The 13154-nt window shown below is 24.8% G+C and overlaps 1 protein-coding gene across 1 annotated transcript; it reads right to left on the bottom strand.

Moving 5' to 3' along the window:
• Positions 1 to 5804: 5804 nt before the first annotated feature.
• Positions 5805 to 12346, bottom strand: LOC145831720 (palmitoyl-protein thioesterase 1-like). Its single transcript, XM_082939072.1, has 7 exons — positions 12244 to 12346; positions 11826 to 11974; positions 10622 to 10710; positions 10382 to 10552; positions 8322 to 8511; positions 7784 to 7855; positions 5805 to 6741 (listed from the first exon to the last, which is right to left on the bottom strand). The coding sequence occupies exons 1-7, from the start codon at positions 12326 to 12328 to the stop codon at positions 6616 to 6618; spliced, it is 882 nt and encodes a 293-aa protein (XP_082795198.1). The 5' UTR covers positions 12329 to 12346; the 3' UTR covers positions 5805 to 6615.
• Between the last annotated feature and the right edge of the window lie 808 nt (positions 12347 to 13154).

Below are 13154 nucleotides of genomic sequence, written 5' to 3'. Positions count from 1 at the left end.
TTTTATAAGAAAGTTTTGCTAGTTCTTATATCTCAAATTTATTTGAAGTGTAATGCGTAAAATTATTTCACCCTAAGCTATGAGTAAGCTAATATAGTCAATTGTGCATCAGTTACTGATAAAAGTTAAAACGTTTTTTTTTTTAATATCTTTTGTTTTGTAATGTAAAAAAAAATCTCTCTCTATAGTTTAATATATTGTGCCAACTTTTAATAACTTATTAAATCCTATTTTAATGAACTGCATTTAAAATTTTAATATTTAAAATTTTATAATTTATAGCAATTTATAAATAAAACTTACAAATTAAATTTAAGTGTTAGTTTAATTAGTAAGGTTATACAGATTTGAACTTTTTACCATAAATTAAAAAAAAAAAATTTTTAGTTTAGTTTATCTTACAAGTACAACAGAGTAATTTAGTTTGTCAATAGTTTGAATTTAAACACAGTTGTCAGCTTTTGAAAATACCATACTTCAGCAAAATATTTTCATCGTAAGCACTAATTACAGAAATAAAAAGTGGACATGTTTTTGAATAATAAACCATTTAATATGCTGCTATAAATAAATTAACTTATTATAAATGAATATTTTAAATTATATCTCAAACTTTGAAAAAAAAAATTTAAATAAAATTCATTAAAACAAAGTAGTAATTTGTATATTAATTTAATTGAAACATTAAATTAGCGCTATAACAGTTTAAACTTACTGAGTAATTTGTCAAGATTTTTTAAATTCGGCTACATTAAAGATAATTGTGATTTACTAAATTTACAAAGAAAACATCGATGAAAGTCTAACATTGCCAAAGTCTGGACTTTCATGTGGCGTTACTTTACTTAAGTTAAGAATTTTTATGTTTAAATTACAAACCTTTTATTGTTTTCTAATATAATTTCTAGTAGTTCTAAAAATTCTCAAAGTTACGGAATTTTTTCTTAAAGAATACTAGGCGTTACAACATACACTTTTAGTTTAAGTATTCAGACTAATTAAGGATTATTAAAAGTTAACTCCTGTTATTAAACTTTGATTTACTACTCTCTTTTATTGAGATATTAAGATTAATTTACATGCATTTCTAAGTCCAAAAGAATTTCTTTGAAGTAAATATTCATTAACCCTGACTCAATTTATGAAATGTACCTTAACTATAGTAAGTAATTTTTTTATTAACTTTGTTAAAAAAAGTTGTTCAACCTAATTAAATAAGTACTTAACTGCATCTCAAGACAGTCAAAAAAAGTTACCTGAATATATACTACCTGTTTTGTCCTATTTAGTAATATGGAAACATACGTTGTTACAAAAAACCGTCTGTGAGAATAGCCCAAAACAAAATTTACGCAACTAAAACGTTTATAACTTAATGTCTAAGATATAGTTAGCTTTTTTGTCTGACAATATTATAACATTTTGAAAATACTGCAAACAGTAACCTTTCACCTAGGTATGCACTTTGAACGCAGCGCAAAAGTGCGTACCCAAATGGCATAGCGTACCTAGGATATTCTGGTATTCATTTATTTATTAAGATTAATACAAAAATGTTTAAAACACTGAAGTTTACAAATGACTATCAAAGAAAAATTTCCAAAAACTTTCATTATAATTACAAAAGATATTTATTGAAAGTATATTAGAGGTCTTGTGTATTTTTTTTGATCTATGTATTGTATTTAAGCATTTATTTAGTTAAATTAAATTTGTAAGTTCAAATGCCACTGTGATTGTGTGTAAATCGGCAGAATGTCTCAGAGATTTGATATCAGAAGAGACCAACATATTTCAAAATCCCTTAGAACTTGGATGGACACAGGTTTGAACAAACCATCCAATAGGTCATCGGCGATTGCCGAACACTTATCAAACAATTATGATTGTGCAAACAATTATAATGATAGTCATTTTTCAATTGTAAGTAAAGCACGTAATGTTTATCATCTAAGTGTTTTATAATTCTTATTTATAAAAAGGTTTAGACCTAATTTATGCAAGCAACAGTACGTTTATAATTTTAATTTTTATAAATTGTTATAAATGTGGTGTGTCGCTTACTTAATTTTACTTATCGTTTGTTTTACTTTTATTTTCGTACGTTTTCTTAAATTGTAATTATGTAAATATAAACTGTTAATCTATCTCTAATTAACTTCGCTTAGCTATATTAATTAAATATTTTCTGATGAAACCTATAACTGTTTACTTACTCAAAGTTTAATTTTAAAATTAGTTGTTAACAAAAGTAGTTGATAAGTGTTAGCTGAAATTTATTTTACTTGTTTGCTAAATTGAAGTGTTTTTGAATGAATTATGTCTAAAATTTCTGTTTAATACAACATTTATGTTTCAAAAATTGAGTACGTAAATGTTGATTGTGCTGTTCATTATTTTCGTTTATCTAAACTTTTTATGAATAAAAAAGTATTTTTTTGTTCCTATGTTTTAACCATCTAGTATTCAAAATCATATTGCACTGTTCGTTTTTTTTCGTTAAATAAATTAACTGTAATATGTTTGATTTTAATATTAGAGTTTATATACAATTTGTAAAGTTATAGCTTGTTGTAAAATTCCATTAACTTTAATTTATTTTAATTTTATACAGCATAATTTATTTTTAGATGTAATGCTTTTGTATAACTAGTTTAAGGTTTGCTTTTTTTATTTCAAAAAATTGTAATTTGAACACAGCGTTTTTCGGTTATAAAGTGCGGACCATACCGGCAGTACGTACCTAAGAAGTGCGTTACTAAGTGGCAGATTACTGTACATGTAATGTAAGTAAACTTTGTTATGCTATTAATTAATTTCTAAAACATGAGTTTAATGCTAATATAGTAAAGAAAGATAATTGTTTAAGTACTTAACATTTTCGAAAATTCAAACAACTAGAATAACTTTGTCTTTTTTTTATTGTTGGCATTTAAGTACCCAGTTTTTATTTCAGTTTAAAGTTGGTACAGTATTTTCTTAACAAAAATAGTTAAAAAATAAATATACATTTAATTTTACAGGACGTAACTCTAAAAAAAGTTGTTTTATATAAAAAAATTAAGTTTATTTGGTTTTGATCTATACTTTATACTGCTTATTGTACTACAAAAAAAGCGCTCTAGATAATTGGTCCTAGGACCTGATGCACGAAAAAACCTTTCGGTTATCGAAAGTTTTAGTTCAAACAATAGTGCAGAAGTTTCTAGTTTGTTTTTAGATTTTTTTTCAGTATCTTTTTATACTTTTCTGCAACCTTGTACTGCTTTAAATCTTCAGTATTGTCTACAAGCCTAAGCTAAAGTTAAGATAGTTGTTTCTTAATAATCTTTATTTAAAGTTTTATCTGCAATATTGTCTATCATCCACATACCTCAAATTAGTCTAACTAAATGAAAAATAAACTAACTTATTTGCAAATTTATAAGTTTAATTATAACTGTCTAGCTAAATTTTAGTAATTAAATCAGGGTCCACACTTTTTTAAAACCAACAGTATTTTAAAATAAACAAAGTACAAAGTTAAACTTTTTGGGAACTACTAACCTATTTTGAATTAAGTAAACCTTTCTTTTGCTGCTTCAAACTGCTTGAAATACTAATAAAACTAAATTTTTTCTTAGATTACATTATTTTACTAAAAAATACTTAAATTACCTTAATAGTTCTCCTATGAGTATTTATTACTATTTATAATTTTGTTTTACATATATGATTTGTGAATTTTTATTTTGTGTCTTAAATAGAAACAGGTTTCGCTTTTGAAACAACATTTTGATTCCTAACAAAGATTTACTAGCTTTAATCAAGAACTATAAGCTCCAAATTTGTTTAAAATGTACCACGTGTTTTAATTTAGTTTCTTATAATGCTAACTTTAAAGTGTTTAATTATTAAGTTACTTCCTTTCCTTATAATTGAAAACTGTTAAAAGTGTTTTCAGTTCCTAGTAATCTTTATTGTAAAGTTTAAAATTTCCGACTAAAATAACTTTATATACTCTTATAATGAATGCTTTCTAAGTACCACAAACTCTTTAATGTATCTGAAGTTAATTTAGTCATAATTAAATAAAACCTTTTTGTTATCTAGTTTTTATTACAAATTAATCTTTTCAAATTAAAAAAAAAAAAAAAAATATTTAGACTATAAACTATTTAGTCAATCTAATAAATTAGACTAATCCTTCTAGTTTAATTTTTATACTGTTTGTTATTTTAGTACCAAAAACTCTTTAATTTGTTTAAGTTTATTTAATCTTAGTTATATGAAAACTGTTTGATTAGTTTAGACTATAAACTTTTTGGTTAATTCAATGAAATAATCTAAAAATTTTAGTTATTAAACTTTTTGCTTATTATTGCTTTTTTTTACTAGCCTTATATGTTAAAGCTGATTTGACATAAGCTCTGTAAAATCTTTGCATACCTCCACTGCCTTGTGGATCTTTTTAGTTAAATTAAAGTTTTAGAAGTAAACTTGAAAAAAATTAGAAAAAATTAAGTCTATAACACCTTTGTAAAAAATCTTCTTAGTCCCCTAATTCGGTTCTTTAGGTGATAAAGAATTCTTGCGAAAAATTTGTAGTTGGAGCCAACTAACCAGTCTGACCGTGTATACAGTGTTATTCTGAAAAATTTTCCAACAATAATTGACATTCTGTTGAGTCACTTCTTATTAGGGAAAGTTAGATCCCAGTGCATGGTTAACACTTCGATTCTAAACTTTATGCCTTGATTTTGTACTCAGAGATCACTTCAGCTTCGTAGATACAACACGGAATGCGGCAGTAACCGAATATAAGGTTAATTCTATTTTGAAAAAGAATTTGTGCCAGTGGTAGTATTCGTCAATAGGAAGAATTTTTTCATTTCATTGAACAATAACCGCCTGCCTCAAGCTGAGCAACCCTCAAGAAATGAGGTGTTGTTTAGCTACAGTTTACCTTCCTGACTCGGTGCATATGGATAGCTGTAACAGCAAAGAAAAATCTGAAAATGAGTCACCTTACAAACAGAAGCCAAAAAAGAGACCCACTCTTCATACCTCCGCTCGATTACTGTTGGTATGAACACTAAGAAACTATTAATGAAAAAATAAACTTTTAATATAAACCACGAACTTCTTAGCTTCAAGGTTTTTCTTCAGGAGACTTCGTTCTTTTTCTGGTCAATAATCTATTAGAGAGAAGAATTCTATTTTTTTTTTGTAATGGTTAGCCTAATAATGAAAGTATATAGCATAGTTTAAAACTTGCTGTCAACAACAAGCGTTTACAATCTGTAGAAGTCGGATCTAATATGAAAAACGTATTAAACCTAATTATTAATTTTATATTCCGGTTATATTTTATAATACATACAATATACTAAAATATATAAAACTAGAGCATTACTTTTTTTTGATTTTACAAGATGCCTGTTTTAGTAATTTCAATACCAGTTAGTAATAGAAAGTAAATATAAAAATAGTTATTTATCATTTAAATTGCTTAAACTATAAGTTTATTTTTCTGGAATAAAGCTGTTAGTAAATGGTATAAAATTAATAACATTTTTCGTTTAATTAGTTAAATCTTTAAAAAATATATATTTTAGTGATAGCATTGCTCATTAAAACACTTTTTTACAATAGTAAAAGAAAACAAACGTTTAAATCTACTGTAATTTATCTCAAAAGCTACCTTTCTTAACTATTTAGTTGTAATTGTTTGAAACTTGACATCCAATTTAAATTTTCTTTTTAAATACTTTTAGTGAAGTTTGTTACCAATTTTAGTAATTTCGTTAAAGATTACAGGGAGTATCTTAAAAAACCTATGCTAAAAATCAGTACGTTAGTACAAAGATTAAAGTTTATAGAATTTTTTTTTTACAGTTTTTGGCTGTCAAATTTTTCAAAAAATAAAAACTATATCTGTTATCAATTTTTATGAATGTGTTTATAAATATCTCGAATTAATAAAATACACGGAGGTTTTAATGGAATGCACTTGAGCACATTAGTGTGCATATACTACTGTAGTTTGCAAAAAAAAATGGTAAAGGGTAAAACATTAATTAAATTAATAGATTTATTAAAATAAAATATTCGTTTTTGCTTTTTCTTTTAGAAAAAATAAAATATAACATAAACTAATAGTTCTCATCAGGTTATTCAAGTTTTAAAATACTCAACACAGAAAAGTAGCAGTTTATATTTTTATAGTTTAGTGTGCAAGATTTTGCTTTATAATAAATTACTGTGCAAAGCTTTAGAAAGAGTTGAATAAAACTGGATTACACTAATAACTTTGAAAAAAATAACTAGTATCACACTATTGCAGTTCAAATAGTAAAAATTAAAAGTAAAGTATTTATAAGAACAAGTTTATTGAGAAATAATTAAATTTCAATCTTAAAAACGAATTTAATTAACAAACAATTATTTCAATAACTTTAAAGAACAACCTAGTGTTGAGAGAATTAAACAAACAAAAGTTAATATAAGGCAGCATTGGTTGCAGTAATTTTAATTGATCACCATCATAAATTTTACTTCAGAAAAAAACTGAGGCATAAAAATTATAATAAGAAAAGTTGTTAACAAACTAATAGAGTTGTTTAAGTAGAAATATCAATTTTGAAGATACTGAAGAATGTTTGTTACAAACCATTGCTCAGTAAACTGCAAATGTTCACCTTCAGTGGCCAAAAACACCAACTTTCCATCCTCTTCCATTTTTTTCAGTCCTAACAAGTCCTACGTTTATAACATTAACTTTAAAAAAAAATCGAACAGAAATTATAAAAATTGCTAAAGAAAAAAAACTTGTTATTTAATTTTTTTAATTATTGATCTGTAAATATAATAGTTTACTTTTTACGATACAATGAGCTAAATAACTCTAAAGTGTATATGAACACATATTTAATTCGGTATAAAAGCATGGAAACCGCTCAGTCCCAACCCGCGCACAATTCCCATCTGATCAATTCCCACCCGATAAATTCACACCCAAACAAATCTCACCTGAGCCAATTCGAATCCGATCAATTCCCACCTGAATCAATTCCCACCGAAACAATTTTGCACGTCAATTTTACACAGCATAACTTTTGCACGGAGAGTTATTTTTGCATAGTGTTAGTTCTGCATAGGTGTCACTTTTCCACGAATTATCACTTATTTATGACTGCACTTTGCACAAAGCGTTCTGTTTGCATGGCATCAATTTTTTACTGGTACCATATTTTGCGCCAGGTCACTTTTTTTTGACTTTTTTTAAAATATTTGATAATACTAAATTGACAAAATTTATATAAACAGCTTTGTAAAAATATTAAACTAAAATGACGACGGGCACTTTTAAACTTCGTACAAAAATGCCGACGGGCAAAAGAAAAAACCTTGCAAAAGTTACGAAAAACTTGAGTGGGAATTAATCGGGTGGGAACTTATTGGATGGGATTTGATTTAGGGGGGTATCGATCAGTAGGGATTTGACTCGGGTTGGAATTGATCGGGTGGGAATCGTGCGGGTAAGAACTGAACACGTTTGGGAAATATTAATAATAATACCAAAAACACGGTATTTAGAATTAATAATCAGCATTTGTAAAAACATTACAATATTTAGTATTATTTAAAGATATAAAAACATATCATAACGGTTACTAAATATTTATAATAAGTTGTATACATTACAAAGTGTATACATAAGTCTGTTTAATAATAACTCTTTAAAGCTTATATATTATTAAATACAACTAAATAACTACAATTACAAATCATTTGAACATACATTTTTGTAGAGATCAGTTTCTTGAAGAGGAACTTCCTTTTGATCCGATCCTACCTCGTAAAATCCAAACCACTAAAAAAATAACACTAAGTTAAACAAAACTTAAAACTAATAAAAGAGTTATAAAAACTTAATTTAATCTTTTCAGAAAAGTTTTAATTAAAGATTTCAACTTAAAACAGTACTTAATTTTATTGTTTTCAAACAACTTGCATAAGATATTTTCTGTAATACTACTTTACATGAAGTGAGAAACTCAAAGAGTTTTTTTAATAGAAAAATTGTTTGGTAAAAAATTTGTACTGAAGTATTTTATGGCTAACTTGAATAAATATACACATAAATTATGCTCGAATAGCTAATTAGCTTATGTAATCAAACTTATAACAAAGTATTTTTTTTAATCAGAAAAAAAAGATATTTTAAATTTTGTACACAAACACTAAAAAAAATAAACAATAAAGGTATTAAAAAAATTATCTAATTTTTAAATTAAAAATCTTTGTTTATAAATACGAACGAAAAAAAATAAACTGACTTCACTTTCAAGGGGTTCAACCATAGTGTCATTAAGATGTTTGACCATGACAAACTTGTTTAAACTGGTCAACCTGTCTTTGTACATTTGGTTGATTACGTTTTCGTTGTTAATATCGGGCAAGAAAATATTTTTAGTGAGATATTCTTGTGTGTTTACAGCATCATGCCAGTATTCTGCTTGTACGAGTCTGTCAAATTGTTTTATTACAATAAAATGAGAAACACAGCAAATTATAAAATACCTTATTTTACAACTGTTATAGTTTCAATTAAATTTTGCTTTACAGCTAATCTTATAAAGCTGTGTTTAAAAAATTGTTATTAATAGAACTGTAGTAGACTGTCTTAATTTACCGTAAATTCAGCTTAAGTTTGTTTAATAAGAAATACTTTATATATTGAACTACTTTGGTACAATTTTTTGAATTTTACAAAATATTGAGAACAAAACTACTCTATAAGAAAAATTTAGTACAAAATAAAAATTGCAGTTTAAGTTTATTTGTTTGAAAAACAGGAAACTTTTTGTATTAACATGACTCCTGCTTGTTTTGAAATTACGTCACAGTATTTTTTGTTTGTACAGTTTTATAAGTTTTGCAGTATACTTTAAAAAAATAAACTACTTAGGAAGCGGGAAGGTGAAACTTTAGTTTAATTATAATCGTGCACATAGTAAATACAAGTTTTATATGCAAAAATAAATTTTATATCTTCCGAAGCAGTTTCTTTGTATGTCAGCCTTCTCAACAACATTTTATTTACTACCGAGAAAAGCTCTACAAAAAATAGTGATATATATAAATAAATAAATATAGAAAATAAAAGTTTATTTTATTAATTTTTATCAAATAAAAGTATAAGTCAAGAATAAATGCAACCAATACATTTTATACTTGATTGAAAATATTTGATTCATATTATAAATTTTTTACACAACAATTTTTTGTTTATAATAAATATACAAAAATTTAAATATTGTAAATATTACATATGTATGATTATGTTTTAACAATTAAAAATTAACTCCATTTTAATATTGTGTTGGTTTTTAAAACATTGTACGTACTTTTAAAAATATTTAAGACGTTATAATGATGTATTACATTATTATAATATTCACAAACATAATAAATATTCACAACCAATTACTGTTGTCTAAAATATATTTAGTAAAAATGTTATTATATTTCGTTAAATATTAAAGTACAGATACTTGAAGCGGTTTACTATAAAAACTGAATATATATTTTTATTTTTATAATTTTTAGACTTTCCATACTAAATTTATTTGTTTTAAGTAACTTCATTAATTTAATTCAAGAAATAATCAAATGAAAAATCTATTAGTTACTTCACAAAAGTAAAAAAAAAATCAACTTTACAATTAAAAAAAAAAAAAAAAGTTCAAGAAACGCATGGCATAAGCAAAAACGAACCCTAAAACTATAAAGTATTATATCAAATTATGGGATTCACGGATAAACAGAGGCATTTTACAGAGTATTTTTATTTTGATGTGTAATACTCTAACATTTACTACTTATATACTGTAACATGTTTTTTATAAATATTTTAAAACTCATAATATTTTTTTAATTTAATCGAGTAGTTTACTGATACAAAGATATATAACTAATAGAACCTCATAAGAATAATTAAGATTTTATTGTGACTGGTGAAAATCGAAAAAAAAAAACCTTTAAACCAATATTAATGTAAACCTAAAGTGGAAATTTAAACAAATCACAACATATATTACTGACTTTCAAACTCATCACTTAGAACTTTTGAGATATCGTTATCTTTTATCAATAAAAAAAGCTAATTTTAATTTAGTAATCTGTAATTGAAAAGAAACATTTTTAACTAAAGGAAAAGAAATACCAAGGTAAAACTATTACATGTAAAAAAAACAATTATTAAACTTAATTTTAAATTAATTATAAGTAATAACAACTTATTTAGGATTTGTAGATTTATATATGAAACTTTCTTTGATGAACTAAGAAAAATATAACAGACTTTTTATAAATGTAAAAGTAGCAATAAGTTTACCTGTTCTGTACAATTGGATTATATGCCGCTTTGTTTAGCAAATCTCTGATAGAGTCACAGAATGTCACAGATGGTGGGCAGTTTGGTAGACCATATACACCTTGGTGCTGGGCTCCAAATGTGATAAGTGAGTTCATTTTTATATTACCACATTGTTGCACTACTGCCCGTCTTAACGATTATATAAAATATAATTTAAATTACTAAATTACTATTAATTAAATCATTAAAATTACTAACAAAAATTGGCCACCTTGTGAAAAACCGATTGCATTAAAACCGTTTTCGAGTTTAGGATCAGCTCTAATTTTGTCACAAGCCATTGTTACCTATTTAAAATGTTCATTGATCTTATAAATCTTTTTAAAGTAAAAATTTAAATTTTAATCAATTTATTTTGTCTTACATTAAACAGATAAAATTCTTTTCTCAAACACAAAATATAATTACTTATTAAAGCTATTTCAAAATCATGGTAATAAATATTTTTTAATTAAATTTTGTCATGTATAAAGTATAAAAACAAAACTACTGATTAAAACTATTAGACAAACACTAACCATTTTTGGACGAGAAAAAGAGAACAAAACTATTGTTTTTATTAATATTTAGTTATGATCAAGTAGTAAGCACCATTATTAAATACTTTATTACCTTATGAGTACATGTTTTGTTTTGAATCAACTTTGTAAAATCAAATCTTAAAACAACAATTTAGTACTAATATAAAATTTTACTGTTTAGTCATATTGTTACATTTAAAAATTTAGAATTGTATCAAAAATAAAATCTTTTCATTTTAAATAATTCAGTACTGATTCTTACTTTTAAACAGTCATTTTAGGTTAAGATAATAAGATTAACTTGTTTAATAGTAAGAAATAATAAAAAAGTTAATCTTCTCGAATAAAAGTAACACTCTGTGGTTCTCAAACTTTTCAAAAACAGTGCACAGTAACTTACTTAAAATTAAATTTTGTTCACACAATAATATAAACTTTAAACAAATCATTTTTAGAAAACACTTTTTTCTCTGTTTCAAGTGTCTCTTGAGGTAAATAATGTATTAAAACTGTTAATTAATGTTATAGCAATTTAAAAAAGACAAAATAAACTTAGTTCGTAAAATCGTTTCAAATTATAAAAAAATCTGAGCATATTAAAATAGGAGAGTAGAGGTGCACAAAGTAAGAGCTACTACTTTGAATTATCTTACTTCTCTGTAAACACTTAATGGTTGATTTAAACAAACTTTGATTTAAAAACTTTTTTAAGCAATTTATTAGTTAATAATACATAGCTAAAAAAACAATAAAATAGAGTGCATAAATTATTTTTTAGAATAAACAGAACCAGTATTGAATTGTCTATTACAGAAACATAAAAGTAATAATAAAACAAAGACTTACTAAGAAGCAATAAAAATAACAAAATAGTAAACTACTTGTTCAGGAATTGGCTTGAAAAATCCGTTTAGAGTGTCACTCATAAAACCATTACCAATTTGGAGTGAGTGGATGTAAACACCAGGTAAATGCCTGTCAATCATCTTCATTACTGATCCCATACTAAGAGGATTGCAGCATGAATCACCTGTTTATCAAGGTACTGAAAGTTGAAAATTTACAAATAAACATATTACATATATTATAACATTTTTTACTAAATACTTATTATAGAAAATTATATGGTTTAATAGTCTATAGTTAACTTTTTTTTTAAGTTAAAAATTTAAGTTAATTGATTGATTTTACACAAAAAAGTAAAACTGAATTTAAAAATAAATTATAGTTCCATAGCCAAAAATACTAGTCTGACTTTGAAATTTTGTTAATGATTTAATAAAATAAATCAAAAAATACCCATTCCGTGCCATATTACAATAGGAGTTGGTTCAGATGCTTGGCAGCCAATAAAAAATACAAATATTATAAAAATGTTATACATCGTGAACTTTATAAAACATATGCTGTCAAAAAAATTTAATTAAAGCTTCAACTATTCAAACAAATTAAGAAATATAATATCAGTTAATGTCGTAAGTTTTCAAAAACTAAAAAATGTACTATAATCTTGACTTATTAAGTGTAAAAATACTGTGGAAAATTTTGCACATGTTGTTTGTTTACATAACGCAAACGTTAACAGTCTTTCTTTATCTTATCTTGGTTAGAAAAAGACAAAAATAATTTTTTGAAGGACAAACAAATACAAGAAACGTTTAAAAGTTTCAACAATTTGAAATGAAAACTTTAAAATATAAACAATAAAATAATATCCAAAAATAAGTAATAATATCTATACTATTTCTTAAATAATTTATTATATACTAAAATTGACTAAACACCATCAAAATTTAGGGAAGTACAGGAGTTAATACATTTTTAAATTCAGTATTGCTTTTTGCAATAACAAACTGTTAGTTGCTTTATTTGTTTTTTAAATTTAAAAGTAAGTTTTGAGGTACAAGTTTGAGAGCTTAGTAGGTGCAAACTAAAAAGGCTAAAAAAGACAACTTCAGAAAAAATATATCTTCTACAATTTTTGAGCAACCATTTTTAAAATTCATGAGTGTAAAATTTTTGTAAAATTGTAATAACTTTGTTGAAACAATTGTTAAAGTTTAAACAAAAAAAAAATCATTAGCATTTAGTATTCATTTATACTTATTTTTGACCCCTGAGAGATGATTTTGACATATATGTACTCTTTAGCACTTTTGGTGTATTAAGAATTGAACGAATTAAATACATCTAAATTGTATACATTTAGC

This window comes from Thalia democratica, chromosome 1, assembly GCF_965202585.1.
Source record: "Thalia democratica chromosome 1, ktThaDemo2.hap1.1, whole genome shotgun sequence".
NCBI classification, from domain to species: Eukaryota; Metazoa; Chordata; class Thaliacea; order Salpida; family Salpidae; genus Thalia; species Thalia democratica.
Note: the sequence above shows the minus strand (reverse complement) of the source record. Positions and strands in the feature narration are given on the sequence as shown.

Bases quoted from the DNA above. Each gene is read 5' to 3' on its own strand.
- LOC145831720 (XM_082939072.1), bottom strand. From the start codon at position 12,328: ATGTATAACATTTTTATAATATTTGTATTTTTTATTGGCTGCCAAGCA. The intron at 10,711-11,825 runs GTAGTTTACTAT...CATTTTAAATAG, and splicing joins TCAAGCCAATTCCTGAACAA to GTAACAATGGCTTGTGACAA. The intron at 6,742-7,783 runs GTATGTTCAAAT...TTATAAACGTAG, and splicing joins AAACTGATCTCTACAAAAAT to GACTTGTTAGGACTGAAAAA.